The 21,517-nt window shown below is 56.1% G+C and overlaps 7 protein-coding genes across 7 annotated transcripts; 3 read left to right on the top strand and 4 right to left on the bottom strand.

Annotated features, from left to right (window-relative positions):
• Positions 1-105: 105 nt before the first annotated feature.
• CCT6 (T-complex protein 1 subunit zeta) lies at positions 106-2,009 on the bottom strand (the record flags this gene model as incomplete). Its single annotated transcript, XM_071063519.1, has 6 exons — positions 106-344; positions 401-1,400; positions 1,452-1,688; positions 1,742-1,763; positions 1,816-1,910; positions 1,968-2,009. 6 exons carry the CDS (start codon positions 2,007-2,009, stop codon positions 106-108), a joined length of 1,635 nt encoding a protein of 544 aa, XP_070919620.1.
• A 470-nt stretch (positions 2,010-2,479) lies between these two features.
• Positions 2,480-4,454, top strand: MFIFM68171_08100 (Prenylcysteine lyase domain-containing protein; the record flags this gene model as incomplete). The annotated part of the gene is made up of 5 exons (XM_071063520.1): positions 2,480-2,582; positions 2,722-3,245; positions 3,297-3,389; positions 3,449-4,026; positions 4,082-4,454. The coding sequence occupies 5 exons, from the start codon at positions 2,480-2,482 to the stop codon at positions 4,452-4,454; spliced, it is 1,671 nt and encodes a 556-aa protein (XP_070919621.1).
• A 472-nt stretch (positions 4,455-4,926) lies between these two features.
• On the top strand, positions 4,927-7,498 carry vid27 (Vacuolar import and degradation protein 27; the record flags this gene model as incomplete). Its single annotated transcript, XM_071063521.1, has 2 exons — positions 4,927-4,945; positions 5,070-7,498. The coding sequence occupies 2 exons, from the start codon at positions 4,927-4,929 to the stop codon at positions 7,496-7,498; spliced, it is 2,448 nt and encodes an 815-aa protein (XP_070919622.1).
• Positions 7,499-7,985: 487 nt separating this feature from the next.
• Positions 7,986-8,747, bottom strand: MFIFM68171_08102 (uncharacterized protein; the record flags this gene model as incomplete). The annotated part of the gene is made up of 1 exon (XM_071063522.1): positions 7,986-8,747. One exon carries the CDS (start codon positions 8,745-8,747, stop codon positions 7,986-7,988), a length of 762 nt encoding a protein of 253 aa, XP_070919623.1.
• A 3,660-nt stretch (positions 8,748-12,407) lies between these two features.
• MFIFM68171_08103 (uncharacterized protein) lies at positions 12,408-13,022 on the bottom strand (the record flags this gene model as incomplete). Its single annotated transcript, XM_071063523.1, has 1 exon — positions 12,408-13,022. The coding sequence occupies one exon, from the start codon at positions 13,020-13,022 to the stop codon at positions 12,408-12,410; it is 615 nt and encodes a 204-aa protein (XP_070919624.1).
• Positions 13,023-14,667: 1,645 nt separating this feature from the next.
• Positions 14,668-16,452, top strand: MFIFM68171_08104 (uncharacterized protein; the record flags this gene model as incomplete). Its single annotated transcript, XM_071063524.1, has 1 exon — positions 14,668-16,452. The coding sequence occupies one exon, from the start codon at positions 14,668-14,670 to the stop codon at positions 16,450-16,452; it is 1,785 nt and encodes a 594-aa protein (XP_070919625.1).
• An 835-nt stretch (positions 16,453-17,287) lies between these two features.
• On the bottom strand, positions 17,288-21,161 carry MFIFM68171_08105 (uncharacterized protein; the record flags this gene model as incomplete). Its single annotated transcript, XM_071063525.1, has 2 exons — positions 17,288-20,668; positions 20,760-21,161. The coding sequence occupies 2 exons, from the start codon at positions 21,159-21,161 to the stop codon at positions 17,288-17,290; spliced, it is 3,783 nt and encodes a 1,260-aa protein (XP_070919626.1).
• Positions 21,162-21,517: the final 356 nt, after the last annotated feature.

Below are 21,517 nucleotides of genomic sequence, written 5' to 3' on the forward strand. Positions count from 1 at the left end.
TGCTTGGACGGCTTTCCGGCTACGGCTGCCTCGCAGATGTATTCACATCTCTTGCCATGTATGCATGTCTAAGTAGATATCTTACAGCCGTAGATGGAATACCCTTTACTCCTCTGGGCCATCCATGCCCGGTCCAGGGCCGCCTGACCGGCCCATCTGTCTTGCCTTCAACAGCTCATCGCAGAGCAGGAGATTTGACGCGATACCGGAGCTAGAAGCGATACAATTCCTCAGCACCCGGAAGGAGTCGTATACACCTTCCAGTGTCGGGTCCATTGGCTGGCCCGTTGTCAAGTCGAGACCCACCACATTGCCATCGGCGTGCTCACCCTGGAGACCAGCAACTGTGGGGAGGATGTTAGCGCGTGGGACAGGAGCATCGATTGGGTATCACACTTACGGGCATCTTGGATATCGAGACCAGCATTCGCCGCCAGCGTCTTAGGAATGACCAGGAGAGCATCCGCAAAGGCCTCGACACCCCACTTGACCTTGCCCTTCACCGTCTTGGCGAAGGCATCACTCTTCAGGTGCGCGGCGCAAGCAACCTGGAAGGCGCCGGCGCCGGGGACCACGCTCTTGTCGACAATCATGTTGTAGACGCTGCGTAGGCCATCCCGGACCGCATCGGTAACTTGGGTGATAGTGTGCTGGTTGGGGCCCTTGATGAGCAAGGTGACCGACTTTGGCTCCTTCACGTCCTCGATGAACGTGTACTTCTCCTCACCAAGTTGCTGCTCGTAGACGAGACCAGCCCAGCCCAGAACATCAGGGCTGAGGTCGTCGACGCTGTTCTGCGCAATACCGCCGCAGATTAGCTGTAATCTCTCCATGTTCCTCCTCTTGGCTCTCCTCAGTGCCAGAATACCATTCTTAGCCAGGACATCCAGGGACAGAGGGTCGATACCCTTCTGGTTGATAATGACAAAGTTCTTCTTGCCGTCATTGCCGCAGACCTGCTTCTTAAGCTCGACGATCTTCTTGAGCTTGGCGTCCACAAATCGGCGCTCGCTCTCGACCAGCTTCTCCCGCTGCTCCGCACTCGAGTAGAAAAAGCTCGAGTTGATTTCGGTCTTTTCGTATTCGAGACTGACATTCAGCGTCAAGATGTAAGCATTTTCGACACGCTTTGGCATATCGGGGTGCCTTGCGCCGTGGTCCAGGGCAAGACCACGGATAAGTTGGGTGTCGGAGGCAGTGCGGTGTTGCATCTTCATGATTTCAACCATGTGCAGGTCGGGCTTTGCAGGGGCCTGGTAGATGGCAAGGACGGCATCGACGATATTGGGCGTCAGGGTCTGAGCCAGGCTTGCGCTAAGCTTCGTGGCAAGGGAGGTTCGGGCGACGGAGAGCAAGAGCTCGCGGTCGACTTCGCGGGGAAGCTTGAACTCGTCGAGGAACTGCAACTGTCAGAAGGGCTTTACCTAGTCTGGACGTCGACGGGAACGAACCTTCAGCGCTTCGTTCTTGGCAATCTCAAAACCGTCTGTGATGATGCGCGGGTGCAGACCTTCTTGGATATAACGATCCGCCTGCTTCAGCAGCTCACCCACAAGCAGCACCACTGACGTTGTACCATCACCGCAAATGTCGTCCTGAGCGGTCGCGGCCCGCGCGATCATCACAGCGGTTGGGTTTTGTATTTGCATTTCCCGGAGAAGGACATTTCCATCCTTTGTCAGTTTGATCTGTCCGCCGTTGTCAGTAACCAGCAGTCGTTCCCCGCTCGAGTGGTTCGTACCTGACCGGCGCCGTCAACAAGCCTGCATTCTAGGTTAGCCGGGGAATCCCAAGGTCACAAAAATTTTTGCGTACATCTTTACCGTGCCCAGAGGGCCTAGATTCGACTTGAGGACATCTTGGAGACCTTCGCCGGCGCTGATGTTGACCCGAAGAGCCTCCCCACGCCTCTGTAAACAGACCAGTCAGTATCCCGGTCGTGCGAACATGGGCTGGATTCGGCGTACCCTCGACTCGGCTTTCGGGTTAAGAAGCTGTGCAGCAGACATAGCCGAAACCTAACGAAGTACAACGACTCTCGCGGTTTGTCGGGGACGAGATAGGTGGAGGTGCGCTTCGCTGGAGCTGTCGCCGATCTGGAACTTTTTTTTCGTAGTTTTCTCTCCAGGCGGCGGTTTGGGAGGAGGGGGGACAGGCAGCGGACAGGGGTGTCCCACTAGAAGCTCGGGCCAGTGTCCGTGAGCCCACTGTTGTACAGTACCCTTGCAATCTTGGAAAGGAGTTTTAGTACAGTACCGTATTTGTCTCCTTTGGCCAGCGTAACAGATTGTATCGCACTATCAACCCTTGCCGATCTGACAGCGACAGCTGATGAAGAGCTGCCTGCAAGTCTCGTCAGCCTGGGACGGTCCTCACTTAATAAATTTTGGGGCAGCGGCAGTTTTCTGATATCTTCAGGAGCTACGTTTCCGGTTCATCGTAATATTTGTTTGTCTAGGTCTCGCCGAGACGCCATATCATGAGGCCCAGCCTGCAACTGGTGTCCGCTGCGGTGGCGTTTCTGAGTCTCTGCTCAGCAGCCGCACAGCCCGACACGACCGTCCGCCAGGTTGCTATTATCGGTTTGTTCCCTGACTGTTCAATTCAAATTCGTTATGCTTGAGTTATTATTCTTTCCGGATTATATGACGGCATTGGAACTTCTTTGAGCGCCCATCTGTTCTCTGACTCGGGGATCATGCCGACTAACGCAAGACAAAGGGGCCGGGGCCGCGGGCTCTTCCGCTGCCTATCACCTGCAAGACTACGCCAGAAGGGCCGGAATCTATGTGAACATCACACTCTTCGAGAAGACGGACCGTATCGGGGGTCGAAGTCTCACCATCAACCCGTACGGCGATCCGTCACAGCGGGTCGAGTTGGGAGCGAGCATCTTCATCCAAAAGAACCATATCCTTTATCGTGCACTCCATGACTTTGGCTTATCCAAAAAGATTCCCGATGAAGATGCAGAGGCTGTATTGGGCATCTGGGATGGCGATAAGTTCGTCTTCACCATCAATGAGCGAGCCTCGTTCTGGTGGAACGCCATTAAAGTCATCTGGAAATATGGGGTCATGGCGCCACGCAGAACGCAAAAGCTGATGCAAACCACCATTGACAAGTTCCTTCGCATGTATGAGGAGCCGTTCTTTCCCTTCCGGTCGCTTACCGAACGGGCCCAGGACCTGGGTCTAGTCGAGATTACCGGTGTTACTGGCCAGCAACTCTTACAGTCAAATAACGTGTGTCTCCCCCGTTGTGGACTTGTACTCGGCACTAACATAAAGTACCAGATCGATGGTCTCTACGCGCATGATATCGTGCAAGCCAGTACACGGGTGAATTATGCCTCCAATCTGGGGCACATTCACGGGCTCGACACGATGGTAGGTTGGCAGCCCCGCCGTATCATGATAAGCCATGGGCCATGGCTAAAAGTTGCTAGGTCTCGATGGCTCCCGAGGGTGCAATGGCTGTCCAAGGCGGCAACTGGCAAATCTTCCACAAGATGGTTGAGAAATCGGGGGCCATCGTGTCCTTGAATACGTCGGTAGTTGCACTCGATCGCTCCGAGCGAAAACATGGCAGTGCCACACGCCCGCAGTACATTATTCGAACAAACTCCCCTGAGTCTGAGCAAGAAGGAGGCGTGGTATATCCAGTCGCATTTGACGATGTGGTCGTCGCCAACCCCTGGCAATTCAGCGGCATTGAAGCTGCAGAGAACGTCATGCAGGATCCTATCGATGAGATCCCTTACGTGCAGCTACACGTCACCATCTTCTCAACCCCATACCGATATGACCCTTCCTTCTTTGGCTTAACCAAGTGGAAGGATGTACCCAGTACCGTCCTCACCACCCTTCCCAAGAGCGACAACGCAATTAAGGGCGACCAGGAAGCCGGTAAAGCTGGCTTCTTCAGCATAAGCATTCTCCGGAAAGCGGTCAACCCAAAGAACGGCAAGCATGAGTACATATACAAGATCTTCTCTCCTCGGAAGGTTACACCCGAGTTTCTAAGGTGCGTCAGTGTATCTTTCCTTCCATGCTTGGGCCGTTCAGTTGACTTTTTGTAGCCGCTTGTTTGGGGTCAAAGTCCCGGGCGATTTCGTCGGCGGAGGGTACGGATCGGAATGCGTCAGTCCGATTACATGGTACCATCCTCATGTTTTCCACTCGTACCCGAAGGCGCTTCCGCGCGTGACCTTCCAAGATCCTGTCATCGGGCCCGGGCTTTACTACACGTCGGGCATGGAGAGCTTCATCTCGACCATGGAGACGAATGCATTAATGGGAAAGAATGTCGCACGGCTTCTGATCGACGACATCTTGGGCATGACTTCCACGGATAAGGGATCTACGCGTATCGATGGCCTCCCGACGGATGACAAACAAAAGAGTCAGCCGACGGGAAATAATGATGCTCCAGACGCAATGAGGGACTTGTAAAGTTGCTTTGTCTCCTCTCTTCCGTGTTCAAAAAAAAAAAAAAAAAAAAATTTTCCCTTTTTTCCCCTCCCTTTTTCTTCAAAGCCATGTGACTGAACCTCCAGCGGGTTGCATTGTCGCGAAAACACGCTTTGTGAGTCAGCAGCTGCCTGTGTGGCGTCGTACCCCGGTGGAATCGCGTGTGGCGATTGGCTCTCCGCACCGCCACAGAACTGGTTCCCCTCCATTCTCCAAGGAATTTTGGGTCTGATTGTTATGACGCAGCTCCACTGTCCCTCGCACAAAGCCAAGATCCTGCCTGCTGCCGGGGCCTTCAGATAGGCCGCACGGGACAGTCATATCATTGCCGAGAGGAAGTTGACATTCTCCCGTTCTCCTTCTCTTACCATCCCCTTCCGAAGCTCTCTGTTTCCGCGGTCGCGACTGCGTCTTCCTGCGGTTAGTATCTTCGTTCCCGCAACAGCTCGGCATCATGTTCGTGCTCAGAAATGGTAAGCCGCCCGCCTGGCTCCGAGACCCCTCCATCACTGGCGATCCCTGGCGCCTCGTCGCTCGTTTTGCCGGGACAACGCCCGCCCAGCCTTCTTCAAAACACACTCACTGACCGTTTCGCAGTCGGGAAGCTCCTCTTCGGGTCCAGCAACCAGGAGTCTATGATTGAGCTGCCTCAGGGCCAATTGTACCTCGTTCGACCGCTTTCGCCCAAAGGCTACTCGGAGCTCATCTTCAAAGATTCGTCGGCCCGAATCCGACGAACGGCTCAGGACTTCCAATACCAACTCGTTGTGCAGCGTGTCTACGAGGAAGGAGAGGCCGAACTGCTTGCCGAGGAGGAAGGTGAAGACGCCGAGGCTGACGCGGATATTCTTGCTGGCGAGCGTGACGAGAGGACCTTTTTGCTCGACGAAGCCCTCCACTTCCGAGTTGAGAATCGCGACGGAAGCGAGAGAGTTCTCGCCTGGCGGGACTTGAGCGGAGACGCGGGAGACTTGTATGAGTTTGTCTGCGACCCCAACATCTCTCCTTCCCAGGTCGAGCAGTTCGAGCGCATCGCGCGACAGTGCCAGTACGAGCGCAAGTATCGGAAACCGCATACCACAGCGTCGGAGGACGATCTTCGCCAATTCGAGTTTGACGAGCAGCCCATTCCGCAAGCGAGCCCTATCCACAGCCCGACAGTCACGCGTGCGATCGATTCGTCCGACACGATGGTTCTAGGCAAGCCTGCCGTTGACAGCAGCGTCAAGCGGGAGAAGGTTGCCGAGTCGGTTACCACACCCATAAAGAAGGGCAAAGAGCGTGATATGAAACCTCCAGCTGTGTCTGCCCATCCGGAGGCACGCGAGATCCTGGCAGCAGAGGTTGCCGAGCTCCACTTCTTCGACTTCCCTTCAGGTGCATTCGTTCTCCAAGATGTTGCCGTCACGGCCACGGTGACCGAAATTGGCGAATGGAATTATTGGCTGCAGGTTGGCAGTTCTGACCGCGACTGGCTGGGCATTCCAGTCGTCGCAGACATCAATCCCGTCTTCAACTTCGAGTTCCTCTCCTTCATTTTCAACCAGTTCTCCGACGATGGCTCTGCCTACTCGTGGCTTCTCCGGTTCAAGGACCAAGCTACTCTAGAGCGCTTTCAAGAAGGCCTCCTCCAGGCCCTCTGGGAACAGCTCAATGAGATGAAGTGGTCCAAGATCAAGGACAAGGAGCGTGATTATGTTGCGGATGCCTTCAATGACTTGACCATGGAGGATACGGAGCAGCCTCAAGAAGAGGAGGAGGAGGACGAGCACGTTGAAGACGAGGAGGAAGACGATGACCGGGCGCGAAGCGAGCATTACGATAGCGATGAGGACGAGGACGATGTGGAGTACAAGCCCAAAGACGGTGATGTCAACAAGCAGATCGCTGTGGGTTACAAACACGACCGGTCGTTTGTCGTCCGTGGCTCGAAGATTGGCGTCTTTAAGCACACCCCCAACAATAACCTCGAGTTCAGCACCAACATTTCCAAGGTTGAGACGCCAGACGGCGAGCTGTTCTCGCCAAAGAAGGTCATGCTCCACAACGAGGACCGTAACCTCATCTTGCAGAAGGACTCAGATCCGAATAAGCTGTACCGCATGGATCTTGAGTATGGCAAGGTTGTTGACGAGTGGAAGGTCCACGAGGACATCCCCGTGGTGACGTTCGCGCCAGAGAACAAGTTTGCTCAGATGACCCACGAGCCGACCTTCCTGGGCATCAGCCGCAACGCCCTCTACCGCGTGGATCCCCGTTTGTCCGGCAACAAGCTCGTCGATGCACAGCTCAAGCAGTACGTCAGCAAGAACGACTTCTCTGCCATCGCGACAACCGAGAAGGGCTACATCGCGGTAGCCTCCAACAAGGGTGACGTTCGGCTTTTCGATCGCCTTGGTATCAATGCCAAAACTCACATCCCTGCCTTGGGTGAGCCCATCATCGGCCTCGACGTTTCCGCTGACGGCCGCTGGGTCCTTGCGACTTGCCGAACGTATCTCCTCCTCGTCGATGCGTTGCAAAAGTCCGGCAAGAACGAAGGCAAGCTTGGCTTTGAGAAGCCCTTCGCCGCCGATGCCAAGCCGCAGCCCCGCCGCCTTGCCCTCACGCCCGAGCACGTCGCGCAGTTCGCTTACGAGACGGGCAAGGGGGTGAGCTTCACGCCCGCCAAGTTTAACACCGGAGAGGGCGCCGAAGAAACCAGCATCATCACTGCGACGGGTCCGTACATCATCGAGTGGAGCCTTAAGAAGGTTCTGAACGGACGGAAAGCGCCGTACCTGATCAAGCGCTACACCGACGACGTCAAGGCCGATGACTTCAAGTTTGGCACGGACAAGAACGTCATTGTCGCTCTGCCTCATGAGGTTAACATGGTGAACCACACCCGTCTGAAGCGGCCGACGAGGGAGAGCATCGCTGGCGATTTCGGCATCGCTGCACGTAGGGGCTCTGGGCGCATCGGCACGCCGGCAAGTGGCCGGTATAAGTTGGGCAAGGACGATATTGTCAAGGAGGCGTATTAGAAGGTGCAATGGTGTTTCCTCCACATTGCCTGTTTGCTTTGGTCAGGGAGACACGCACGGTATGGCGCCTGCATTTTGCCCTTTTCATGGGTTGGATGAGGTTGGGGGCTGTTGCTGCCCGCGGCAAAGTTTTGAGACAGGAGTTCGGAGCTTTCGCCATCCTACGTTTCATGAGGATGGCTGGCTGGTAGTTACGTCGATACCTTTTCTGAATTTTGTAGGTAGCTGAACTTGAGATTTTCTCTCATCATAGTTCTCTCATTCAGGGGTTTCCTGGAAGGCATCCGTCCTCATCCTCAATCTGCGGGGTGTGTTTGAGAAACCCTTTAACACCATAATAAGACATCGCCTCGGCCAGGACATCAGGTTCTTCATAATTACAAATCATCAAAGCCAAACCGACCATTTACCGTCCCCGACTTCCCGCTCTTCGCCATTTAACTCGTGACTAGAAAGCCCCGTCCCAACTCATACACCAACCTCGAGCTCACACCCCCCGCCTCGTCTCCCCCAACCCCCCTTTCATCGCCCCCGTCTTACTATCCACCCTCGGGTCGAGCTTATTCATCAAGTCCGACCGGTGCGGTCCCGCCGTCTGCCTCGTCGACACCCCGCCGGCACCCGCCGCAGCGGGCACCGCAGCCGCCGCCGGCGCACCCCCCGTGCCCGCGGGCATGTGGGTCGCATCCATCCTCCCGCCGGTACCCGTGCCCGTGCCCGTTCCCATGCTCATGCCCATGCCGGGCTGCTGATGGTGGTGGTGGGACCGCCCCGTGTCCGCGTCGACCCGCGGGTCCAGCGCGTTAGCCGTGCGCGACGAGTGCGGGCCGAACGCGCCGCCGCCCCCGACCGCGGGCGCGCCCGACGCCGCCGCGCCCATCATGCCCGGCGGTGGAGGGGCTGGCCCACCGGCTCCGCCGACTCCCCCGACTCCCGCTCCGGCCATGCGTGAGCTGCCGTCCAGGTCCGAGTCGACGCGCGGGTCGAGCGCGTTGGCGAGGCGGGAGGAGTGCGGGCCGTAGGTGCCTTCGGGGATGTTGTTGTTGTTGTTTTGGTGGGTGGGCATGGGCTGGCGGTCGTGGGTGCTGTCGACCCGGGGGTCGAGCTTGTTGAGGATGTCGTGCTTGTGGTGGCCTGCTGTTGTGGGGGCCGGCCCGGAGGCCGGGGACTCGCCGTATGTTTCCGGGCGGTTGTGGGCCTGCCCGTAGGCGGCCTGGTTGCGGACGCCGCGCTCATTGTGGGAGTACATTGTGGTGTTGTGCAAATTGGATACACGCGTTGGTGGTGTTGATGGTGTGGTCAATGGGATGATAGCTGATGAGCTGGAATTTCCTCGGCGTGTCAGGAAAGTGGGTCGGGGTGGGATTCATATATGTATACCTCTACAAAACATGTTCAGGTAGACAAGTTTGGTGTTGGGTGCTATCCAGGGTGACCTCATTATGCGTCATACCCCTAAGTTTGGTGTAAGACGCGCAAGCAACCTTCGACCAGGACTTGGACAACAGGCCTACGATGCAACAAAACGTTTTCGAGCACTCTACTTATCTGAAACTGCCTAGAGGCCCCTTAGCTTTTGCAAATACCGGATCTACATTATTCGGGCTGCACTTTTTATTCACGTCTTGTGGATGACGAGGCCAGAAGCCGGATCGAGAAGGATGAATTCGCCACTCTTAGTGCACCTTATACAACTGTTTGGACTCCGGAAATACCGGGTATGTTGTACTAGAGTAGACATTTTCATGAGCAAACAAATATGATGTGTGATGAATCTATTTATGCAATCTACAGCATATTGTTGTAAAGCACGTGCTGGATCAGTATTCAGACTAACATGCCATGCACTCGCTATACCGCCCTGAATGGAATGCGCCGTATAACCCGTCGTATAAAAAAGAATATGCAACATCAATCATCTCAGATCTTCCCTGGGTCCATTAATAAGCCGGTTCAATACCAGCCCTCCGACTGCGGAACCCAAGCTACCAATCTTGCCTTTCCCGGTCTCTTGCTTCCTCTTTTCGGTAGCAGCGCCAATAACGCCGGCACCGACAGCAGCTGTAGCAATACGCCCTGCTTTGGCGCCCATCCACGGCCCAGGCTCGTTGCGGAGCCGGAATGCTTCTATCGCAGCAGCGTCTACAGCTGCTGTTATACCGCGGTCCCAACGGCTGCGGCTTCGTGTGGTTGTCCGGCGTGTGCTGGTGCTCACCGTGCTATCGCGGCGGGAACGGCGGGAGCGCCTGGTTGGGGAGCTACTATAAGGTCGGCGATGGGAGTGGCGATGTGAATGCGGGTGACGGTCCCGCGGGTGATCCCAGTCATAGTCGCGAGACCGGCGTCCCGTTGAGGAGCTGCTCTCGCTTCTGTCGCGCAGGCCGAGGCTGCCCATGGCATCTTCGAGCTTGTCTATTGCTTTGCGGCCAAGGGACCGTTGCCGAGGAGCGTGTTCGTAATTGTCGTAGTAATGTCCATCATCGTGGTGGCTGTATCTTCTCGCCCTTCTGCCTCGACGATGGTCTGACATGGTGCTGGAGAGCGATGGACTATTGTTGAAAATGATCGATGAATGTTGAATTCCAGATGTTGAATGCTCGAAAGAACCAGCTTTAGTTGGAGTGCTATATTGGTTCGGAACGAGATTCCGTTTCAAACCACGGTCTTATTGCTAAGCGTCTACATCCCAATCTTGATATTGGACCCTGTGGCGTTAGCCGGCCGGGAGGGTTGCGTCACAGGACATCCTGGCCCAGGCTTTCGACTTCTGGTTCGTCCGATGTCTCACCCCGTTTGAGCCACTTGGCCCCGTATAAAGTCAAAAAACTTACAGGTTTGCTTCAAAAGTCGCGCTACATGTAGTCGCAGACGGTTGAAGCCGCTACATCAGCCATTGAACGGTATTTTCCCCGTGAAAATCGGGCTTTTAATTTCCGCAAACGAGGAGAATCTGAAGCCGCGTCCACCGTGCAAACCCACATCCTGCTGGACCGCTACCTACCCGTTATTCAGCGGCCATGCCTATATCCGCGTGACAGCTTCAGAATCTCTCAACCATGTGACATTGGCCTGATTTAAAGCGCTGAGTGGTAAACTTAGCTTTCTGAGCGAGCAGCTCCTCAGCCATCGTCATGCCGGTGACGTCATCAGCCAGCAAGTCGGCGGCGTCCCCTCATCTGTTTCGGTCTCGGTTCCTGTCCGCCGAGTTACATTCTCCACAATTATCTCCTTCTGCTCAGCCAACCACATGAAATAGCTTCAGATGTTGCGGCTCCGTGCGACGCTGTCATCCCAAATGTCCACGCCTCAGCAACCCCCCACTCGAACCTGCAGGCCGAATCCCCTCCAATGTCGTCATGATCAGCAAGGCGCAAGCGCGGAAGAATAACATCCACTAGCCCGCTCCGATGAAGGTTGTATTATCATTTTTTCTTGTCTTTTCTGCAATAGGGCGACTGAAGATCTTTGATGCCGTCATGACGTCCCAGTCCGCTCTGCAGCTTGTTCCGAACGCCATGAGGCTATATTTGAGGTCACCGCTACCTCACAAACCCACAACATTCCTTATCCCAACCCATTCTCACGCTGCTTACGATCATATGATATCAGAATAAGGCGCTGTTCTGGAAGCCTGCTGGTCACCACCATCCATCACCGGGTAAGCGATCGACATATATGCCGTCGCATTTTGCCACGCCCTTCCAGCCACTCAGTCATCGCACCCTATCGACCACTCTCGCTCCGAGAAACCAGCTGCCATGGCCCCAACCAAAACACTTCCTGAGGGGGTCTCGCGCCTGCTTGCCCGCCAATCCACAGCAACGGTAACCGTCGTTCCTGATGTCCAGACGACACAGACCACGTCCAACTCTGGTCTCGACGGGGGCGCTATAGCGGGCATTGTCATCGGCACCATCGTTGGCATTCTCCTCCTCTGGTGGATTATTAGAGCATGCACGCAGCCCCGGGCCCCAGATGCGAGTAGACAAGGCTGGTACGACGACACGGCGCCACCGCCGCGTTCGCGTTCGCGCTCACACTCGCACCATCATCACCATCACCGGCGCCACAGCAGACATCGTTCATCCACCCCAAGGCCCGTAGTGTTGGAGGAAAAGTATGTCCCCAGGAGGCCCTCGGCTACCTACGCCTATCCCGACAGGAGGTCACGGAGCCGGTCGGCGGGGAGATATTATACCAGTTATTAACAACGGAGGGAATGTGGAGAGAGATCCATGTGGTTCATGACTGATGACTAATGTGTACGATAATCGAGATGGGTACACGGAAGTTCAAGGGTATTACATTTGGGGAATCACGGCGTCAGAGACGTGTGGAAAGATATACCGGGCAACGGAGCAGAGTACACGAAAATTATAATTATTGTCTAGTTGCATTGTCCTAAATTCATGCGGTAGATACGCTATCCCACTGATGCGCCAACCTTAACCACGGCCGAGTATCCCATAATAAGAGGCTAGAAAGTACGAAATCCGTTTGTCCCCTCCATAAGCCAATTCCAAAAATCCGGTACCAAATCGCCAACCAATGCCAACCAGAGACCAACCAGAACTCCAAGCCTACAGGTTCTTTAACAGGAGCCGGGCTGTGACGGATGGAAATACTAGGTGATAGTCAGAAGGGAAGCTCTGCCCAAGAGTCAGTGCACCTCACAGCCAGCCATGACCAGCACATTGGTCACCCACTCTCTCACCATCTCATCTTGCACCTTTCCCAAATCGGACGCCTTAACCCTCTTCTGGTTAAACTGCCCGTAAACGGGCTTTTCTCCGGTATTCATTGCCCACAACGTGACAGCTAGAGCAAAGTACTCATCAAAAGTCGCCGGAGGGGCAAGCCTGCCCTGCTGCTCCTTACCCGCCATTCGCTGCGAGGAGAGGTACGTGTCCTACTCGTCCCCCACGCACTGGTCGTCCCACAGCCGGGGGTCCTCGTGCAGGAACCGGGCGCCGGCAAAGTCGACGAGGCGCAGGCTCCCGTCCTCGCGGTTCCACACGAAGCTGGCCGGGTTGACGCTCCCGTGCACGATGCCCCGCCCGTGCAGCCGCCGCAGGAGCTGGACCATCATGGTCACCACCTCGCGCCGCATCTCGCCGTCCACGCACCACCACCGGAACCGCCGCCCCTTGTCCATGATCACGCCCACTACCGCCGTGGCGCCGCCGGGGCTCGGGCGCCCCGCCAGGCCTCGGACCACCAGGCTGACCGGCGGTATCGTCAGGTCGCCGGCCGCTCGCATCAGCGCGGCCTCGCGTGCCGAGACTTGGCTCTTGTAAACCAGGTCCGGCGCGAAGCGGTACAGCTTGCCCCCCGTGTGGGGGGTCATCGACGCGATCCACTGCTCCGGGGCGATGTCAAGGATGGGGTCGAGCTCGTCCATGACGGGCGCCAACGCCGACTTGACAATGCCTTGGCCGTAGGGGACATGGCTGTAGTAGGAGCTGAAGTCGCGCATCTGCTGGATTGCTGCGGGCGAAATAGGGGGAGGGCCGTCGTCCGCCATGGTTGGCTAGGGGCTTGATGCAGGTAGACGCGCTGAAAAGGGGAGTTTTGACGGGGATCGTCAGGCGTGGCGTAGCGGCTGAGGAACTCTTTATGTGGGGAGGATAAGGCGGTGTTAAATAAGTTACGATTGGTAAAGAAGGATTTGGCGCTGGTGGAGCTATGGTAGGTGAATGCGGGTTTGCATCTTGTGTGGTGGGAGCGGGTGTCGAAGTGGGCTGTTCAGGAGGCTTGATGCCGCGTAGGGCCGGTCATCACCACAGTTAATCCGGAACAACGATTGAAGGCGAGTGTCTAGCGGGACCACGATTGCACAACACTCAACCTGTCCCCGGAAGCCCCATCGAAATGCCTCAGTACTCTACACTGAACGATGCGCGTTTGGCAATATGCCGCCACGCTATTTGGTGGTAATGACTGCGTCGTTTCGCTGTGAATCAGCTTGTTCCCTCATCCCTTGGACAATTCTCTCCGCAGTCTAGGTGCTTGATGAGTTATAGGCCAAGACCACCTTAGTTCCGGGAACTTCCGTGCCTACCACGCTGTCTGCTCCTGCCACTGCGCAGAGGTTGATATTAGTGTGCTGGTTGTCTGTGGCGCTTAATGGGAAGTTGCCGTCGGTTGAGCCACGGAATCTGCGAATAGTTGCGCACCTGGCTTTCCCCTTTCCCTTGCAGACGGCTTCCGGCACTTCGCAACACCAGCGCTAACTTGCAGGACCCGGGGCCATGGAACGGGAGTGCCAACGTCTCAGACGACACGTCAAGAGGCTGATTCCCAATAAAAAAAAAAAAAAGGCTGGGCTAAACTTCCTCGGCCCAGCTGGTGTCTGTTCGAGCGGCTAGACTTATACTACCATCGCCTCATACGAATCGAGTAACCTGATCCTATCATTGCTGCTATCACTGACGGCATTATTTGACCTAAGTTGGGAAACTCGTCATCTCATTAACTTACTCCTTCGGGGGAAATTTGCAGAAGTAGGCTCTTTACACCCCGCCGTCCTTGTCTCTTTTGCCCTTTTCAGCCAAAAGCTTCTGCCAACGTCCTACTAGTAACCTCATCACACCGTCTTCTTTAAGCGCCGCCTGCACGTTCCGTCTTCGGTCGCTGCATATGCCAAGCCAATCTCGGCTGATGATGGGGCCGTGGAACCGAACTGTCGGGGTGAGCAGCCAAATCACACCAATCCGCGATCGCCAAGGTCCACCGTGATCGCCAAGGGCGCCAACTCCATCCTCTTTCGGAAAGACTCGAGGCTATTTTTACTTCCCCTGGCCAATGTGCAAAGACGGGAGTTGGTGATTGCTTCCTGCAAACAGGAGCGTGGTGACGGCGATGGCCCTCGGCTCCATCACGCAGTCGATAGCTCCGCACCTGTCAGCCGATTTTCACCTTGCAACATGCAGGCCATCGCGGAATCCGCACATATTTCCCCGATATCGTCCATCACCCGACACTGCACAGATGGGGCTGATGATTGTCCCGTTGCCTCACCTCCGGTATAAGGCCGGCCCACATCCTGGTCCCCGTCGACCTCAGGTCCATAGAGCGAACACATCTCGACAGTTTCAAGTTCCGGTGTCATGAGTCGGTGTTGTCAAGGCCTCTCAAATTCCCCTTAACTCCCGCCCACCGTGTCCAGCATGTGTACGTACGACTATACGCCCTACACCGGCTGCAAGGACGGCCAGCAGCATTTCTACATCCAGTGGGTAAAGTGCAACAAGGCCGTGGAAAGGAACCGGTATTGTTCCTTGGACGAGTCCACCGAGCTTGAGCATCTCAAGAAGTTGTCCACCAATGTCATTTCCTGCCCAATCCACGGCGCCGTTGCCGTCCAACAGCATGCCTTCGAGTTTGTCTATGCTCAAGCGGCCGAAGAACCGGCTACTGAGGATCACCATTCGGAGATGACTGAGAGGTCTCGAGCGCGGAATACGACACGGCGGGACGATACGGCTTCCAGGAATAGAGACCTCGGCCTCGGCCAGGGCATTCAGCAGCCCGTGCGCAAGGAAGTCCGAAAACGGAGATCGGCACGCCAAGTGCATCCTGCCTCGTCCGACACAGAGACCGAGCGTTACAGCATCGTGCGCCCAAAGACTGTCGAGCCGGTAAAGAGAACGGAGGAACGTGGTCGCCCTGGGAAGAGAGCAAGCTCGCTGGTCCGCGAAGAGTCACACCAGCTTGCCAACCCGGGCGACCTTGATTCGCTTTCCACCCGGTCCTTGTCACATCATGACCATAACGGCGCATCTTCACGTCTGACGGCGGGGCGAAACCAGCAGACGGAGGAAGAATCGACAGAGTCAGCAACCGGAAACGTTCAGACACGACTGAAGAGCAGCTTGACTATTCCCCCCTGTTCCGTTAGAATTGGTCTCCCGTCAAGCCCAGACATCCTCCGCCGCTCTAGTGGAGTCCACAAGAGCAAAAGCGAGATGCAACTGCAGCAGGGCCAGGAAAGCCCGTCCAAGCCCACCGCACATACCACCTCTCCCCGCTCCGCCGACAGCTCCCCAGACCATAACTCGGAGCTTCCTTTCGGCAACAGCACCCAGCACCGCGGACGGAGGTCCGGAACGCGCTCCACCCACAACCGCAGCGTTGACAGATCCATGAAGCGGATCGACGAGCACGCCATCTCAAGAGACGACGGAACCGGGGAAAGACAAGACACCCGATCATCCACCACCTCGCAAAGCACAACCATATCCCCCGTGGAGCCGCCCCAGAACACCGACGCTCCCTCGCTCCCCACCAGCCCCAAGTCCCTCCAATTCGGCGGCACCTCCGCCAGCCCCCTCAGCCCTACTACTAGCACCACTACCCACGGCGCCCGACCCAACGAAGACGCCGCCTCGGTCCGCAGCGGCCGAAGCAGGCGATTCTTCTTCCTCGACCATGCCGCCGAGGGACGCGGGCGTGCTGGCGCTGGCGCTGCATCGCCGAGGAGCCCGACGATGAGTGCTAGCATGCTCGCCCACCTGTCCGAGTCACATCTTCCTTGGGGTTCCAGGAGCGCGACGGGCCGGGAGTCGGTCGACAGCGGCTATCGGAGTCTGCAGGGAGGGAGTACCTCGCCTGGAGGAGTGGGGCTGGGGCTGGTGGGGTTGGGGATTACCGCGCCTCCTGGGGAGCTTGGGGGGGAGGGGACGGGTCCGTCGCAGAAACCCCTGCCTCGTCCGGGCCAAGGCGGGCTGAGCCGGCCGGTCCCGGCGCCGCTGGGGCTGGGGAACCGCGGGTTGCCGCCCTGTGCGCTGCCGGTAGAGCTTGCGCTGCTCTCGCCTGGGCATCGGTATGGTCAGGAGATTGACGGTGGGAAGGGCGGGAAGGTGCCATTGCTGCAGAGGATGGGGCTGAGGAGGAAGTTGAGTGGTTTGTGGGAGTGGGGCGGGCAGAGGCAGACTGGGCTTGTTGAAGGGTAGGATACGTTAGATGAGGATCCTGGGTTTTCTGTTAGTACCACGGCGATGAGATATTCTTCTGCGGTTATACCCTGTACAAATCATTCTCATAGTATCCTTTTCTTTCGGGTTTTTCTGCAATGGTGGAGGGGCTGAGCCCTTCTTCAACGAATTGACCAAGGAAATACTGCGGAATTATAGAGATCATTCACTAGCCTCTTTGTTAACCTAGAATGCTAGTGACTGGTAAGGACTGGCTAGCTTATGACAATGATACGAAGTCCGTCACTAGCACGCTGTGGCGTACCATCCGGGGCCGTTGAGTTGGCGCTGGAGGCTGAATGAGGTTCAAAGCGTGAACGGAGATACTGGCTCTCAGTAATCTCCTTCGTCCAGCAAAGGAAGGGCCTGGATGCATCCGCCAAATCTTGTAGTCGAGTAAACAATGGCCACTGTTCGATCGAAAGGAACAACTGGAATTAGTAGTGGAGGGCAACGTAGTTGTACTCGGAGGACGGGCTGTTCGGCACAAACCGCTTCTCAAACATCATCAACAAGCCGGAGCGTGGTCCCGTCTTGAGAGGCGGATTTCGATCGCTTTGGGGTGTATTATCATGTTTGCCTTGGCGGTTTTGATCAGGCCGAAATCGGCACACTGATTCGCAGAGTCTGATGTGATACGATTCGGCAGCAGGCCCTACATACGAGTCTGAACGGGAGAGAATTACTGTATCCTGCCGTTCCTAAGCTGGTTAGACATAACTACCCAGGATCCGGCTATTTGGAAACGGTCACTGAGTGGAACACGACGAGGCTGTAAGAACTTGAAGTTGGTGGACTTGACTAACTACCGTACTTAGAGTTCACATCGCCGACACATGATCCAAGACCCATGGAGAGCTAAAGACGCCCAATGATACGGCAGCTCGCCTTGCTCACTAGCTTTCAACTCCAACGTACTGCGCTGAAAAGCAAGCGCAAGGTCGATGATGGCTAGCCGTGACATATCCTCACCAAGGTGGCGTCGTAATGATGAAGCAAATCGAGCGGCAGTGTCGGCGCGGAGCTTCCACATGGTGCCAATGACCGAGGAGACGCCCGCGCAGAGGAGAGCAGAGATCAGCCCGGTCGGCTCGTCCAACCTATCGCGGCTCTCGACCGCAGACTCGCACGCTAGAAGCACAACTAGGGAAGTAGCCGGCATAAATTGCATCGCCAACACGTCGGCCGCCGTGTACCGAGGCGATGGCACTGACGCAGCGCCGGGCGCCGGGTTCCCGCCGTGTCCCGATAGGCGGATCCCCTGGAGCAGTTTATTCCCCGATGGGTGGTCATCGCCGTGACCGATGAATGTAAGCACAGCTGCGGAGCGGAGCCGACTCTCAATATCGGATTTGCCTATGCCGTCGCCATAGACCAGGCTTCTTGTATTGTCCTGTTTGTTCAAGTCCAGCATATCCAGGATCTCATCGTATCCCTGCTCTTTCTGCTCGTCGTTCCACGGTCTTCCCTTCTCATCCTCCTCGTAAACGACCACGGTAGCGTGAGGGGTTGACGGCGTGCGCTGACCCCAGACCTCTCTGGCTATGCTGTGACACAGTGTTGTCGTGCTGTGGCCATAGACCACCGGGTTCCGCTCGATCACCACTTTGTTAGTGTCCTCGTTTAGAACCGCAGCATGCAGAGGTATACCAAACAGATCTTGACTTGGGGAGAAGACCAGCAGGTCGCCTGGTTGCGATAGCTTCTCGAGTGGCTCCACCAGGGGTGACAGCCAACGGAGGTAGGCCAGATCAGTGCCGATGAGCCCCGACGATGCCCCTCGCTTCCGGTCCTGGAAATTGGATTTCCACTGCTCGGTGTGATGAACAGTGCAATGGGTCCGGAAGTGGTGCAATTCGCCGCCCGTCAGAACGATGAGGCAGTAGTATTTGTTGATGACGACCCAGTCAACGAAGACGGTGGATCTCCTGGTTTCGGGTTCTGGGATGGCTTCCATAAGCCGACATACCCTGTCAAGCGAGAGCGGCTGGCCTTCTCTGAGGTCTAGGACTTCCGAGACAACCTGGTTGCTTCGCATTTCTTGCCTCTTGCTCCACAATACCTGCCGCAAGTAAATGCTGTTCCCCCAGTTCACCTTTCCCAACTCTTCCTCTATCTCGGCCACAAGATTCGCTTCTTCCTGCAGCATCTTCTGCGCAGCCGGATCGTGTGCGAGGCTGTCCTTCAGATAACCCGGTAGGTTGACGCCCAGGCCGAGCTCGTCGCAGATGCTGCGAGCTTTTGACTTTTGCACCCAATGCCATAGGGTTCGTAGATCGTTGCGATGGTCGAATACCTGAAAGGCCACGTCGAACATCTCACGGCTTCCGTAAGCCTTGTTCAATTCCTGCCGCGCAGCAATAGCCTGCCTGCGGTCTTTGAGGGCGGAAACATCGTCCCTGTCCATGGCCGCGATGAGATCAAGCTCAGCGAGGCCTTTCACACATTCCTCAAGCGGGGACAAGGTCTCGATCAGCGGCTGCGAGACGTGAGACTGTGTGGGCTGAAGCGTGGCCAGGACTTGTGACACAACTCTGTGCCGGCTCAAGACGTTTGCTATGACCGGTCGGCTGAAAATAGAACTGGCCAGATTGCTAAGGGTATTAGACCCCGACGTCTGTGCCGCAGAGTCCTGCCACCTTCTCACTCTCACTCGCGTGATACCCTTTGTAACGGCTGACACCCAAACACCGAGCAGAAGTCGGGCATTCTGTCTAGACGACGCAAGCTCGCCACACCTATCAAGCAGGTCTTTTGCTTCCATGTGTAACGCAGCGGCCTTGGAAAAATCCGAGTCTTCCGAGCCTGAGTTGTCTCCGTGAAGAAGCCACAGGGTTTTGTGGCACACGGCGAGTTGTTGTCGAGCTGTCGCTGACAGAAACGCAAGGCCCTCGTTGTCGTACATGGATATGGCCTGGTTGTTAAGCGCCACTGCAAGGTTGAGATGGTGTTGCTTCTGGTTGTTATCTATCGACCGGTCGTTTCGAAGGTACTGGAATCTCGCGCGAATCTGCTTCGCGTGGCCGGCCCAAGTCGCCCAAGAGCGCTGCGGCAACTGGGCCGAATATGCGTCGACATCGTGTAGGATACGTTCAATCAGACCCTCGGTGTCATCGATGTCCCTCCTACGCTCCTCGGCTTGGGTGAGGTACAGGTTGCAAAGATTGCATAGCCTCTGCACCTGTGCTGATCTGTCTTCGCTGTCATGAAGGCTACCCATGAGCTGCTGTACCCTCCAGAGATCCGCCTCCAGAGTGGTTCGATCCGACATTGCCCCCCCAACTGCTGACTCGGTCTCCTTCCGCACACTTCTGAAGAACGCATCGTAGCCCAAGATTGCTTCTGCGCGGGGATGGATGAAGCCCGGTTGCTTAGCCGCCACTTCAGCCGCCTTGTCGATGTTTCCGAGTTTCTTGTAGCTGTCATGCAGAGTCTGATGGACAAGAAATGACAGTGCTGGTACCTCCATTCCTTTGCTCGAAATAAATTCTTGTAGCTTCTCGAGACTAACCAGCGTCCTTCCGACATTGGCTCCGCCCTTCAGCCACAGCATATGACGTAGCAGGTCCAACAAGACCACCACGACGGGGCTGCAGCCCTCGTGCCTCATTGACTGGAGAACGTGCTCAAGACGGACCTGAAGAGACTCATCGACGCCAAGGAACTCCCGCTCGTTGAGTTCGATAATACCCCTGATGCAGCTGGTGATGTCGTTCCAAGCGCCATATGTCTCCAGCTTGCTCTCAACATCAAAGAGGCCATCGGTCCACTGGTCCGGCGTCCCTTGACATAGGCCCTTCTGCAAGAGTTTTGCCTGTACAAGAAGGGGGCCAAAACGATGAGATGACCGCAAGTAAAAGTCATTGGCCGTCTTGAGAGTGGCATGGTACGATGACATAGCATCAGCACCACCCTCCCCTATACAATCGGCGAGGCTCATGCACGCATTTGCGTACACAATATCCGAGATATTTGGCGTTGCTAATATTGAACGGAGCACGCCACTGGCATCCAGGTCCTGGTGCCAAATACGCCCCTGAGTAGCAACACGCCGGGCTTCGTCGTACCGGGCGCCCTGCATCAAGTGGGTTATCAGGTTCTGGAAAAATGCCAGCGGTAGCACCGGAGGTACCGGTGTGTACCCCACTAGTTTCGCCAGAGCGCACAGTTCATGATACAACAAAACAGTTGATATCTGTACCGAACATGAGTGTAAGTGAATATATATTAAACAGGCGAAGCGATATTTATGGAAGGCCGGCAAGGTAGACACGGGGATGACAAACCATCCTTGGCTCAATGTTATGGCTGTTCACGAAGTAACCTGACGACAGCGGTGCTAGATATCTGTGGTAGACATGATTCACAGCCGGCATGGCTTGGCTGAACTTTCCGGTGCTGATTGCATATGCGCAGCCCTCTAGGAGCGGAAAAAGGCCACAGCTCTCGGGTCCGTCGATGAGGGTCGGGGCATACGCGGATGCCCGCAGGGGATGGAGGCGCAGAAGAGATTCACCGGCTAGGCCTTGCTCTAGCAACATGCCTGCGGCCTCTAGCGCCACGAAAGGCTGGCCGTCAATGGCGTCAAAGGCGGCAAGGGCGGCGCGGTAGTCTCCAAGATCCCTGAGCCGCCTGGCTTCTGAGACCATGGGATCGGCGTTAGGATAGTATGGCTGCATGTAAGTCATTGCTGGTACCTGAGAAAGGGGAATCTGGGGCTGGAAAGCCTCAGACATTTGCTGACGCCACCGCGCGGCTATATGTCATTGCTTGACGGTCTAGACCGTCATCGTAATTGCGCTGTGGCTGTTTCGTGTTCAGCCGCACCTTTGTATGCATTTTTACCGTCTAATAGTTCAATACCCGCCATCAACTCCCAGCGTCCAATAGTCCAATATCATGCAGACAGCTGAAACAAATACCCCGCTCCGCCCCCCCCCCTCCCCCCCCCCCTTCCCCCCTTTTCGAAGCGGCACCTTGGCCCTCCATTGTTAGAAAGATGTTTGCCGTGACATCTATCTGCCCTTGCCTCTCCCGTACCGTT

The sequence above is a fragment of the Madurella fahalii genome, assembly GCF_045866475.1.
Source record: "Madurella fahalii IFM 68171 DNA, scaffold_4, whole genome shotgun sequence".
Lineage (NCBI taxonomy): Eukaryota > Fungi > Ascomycota > Sordariomycetes > Sordariales > Madurella > Madurella fahalii.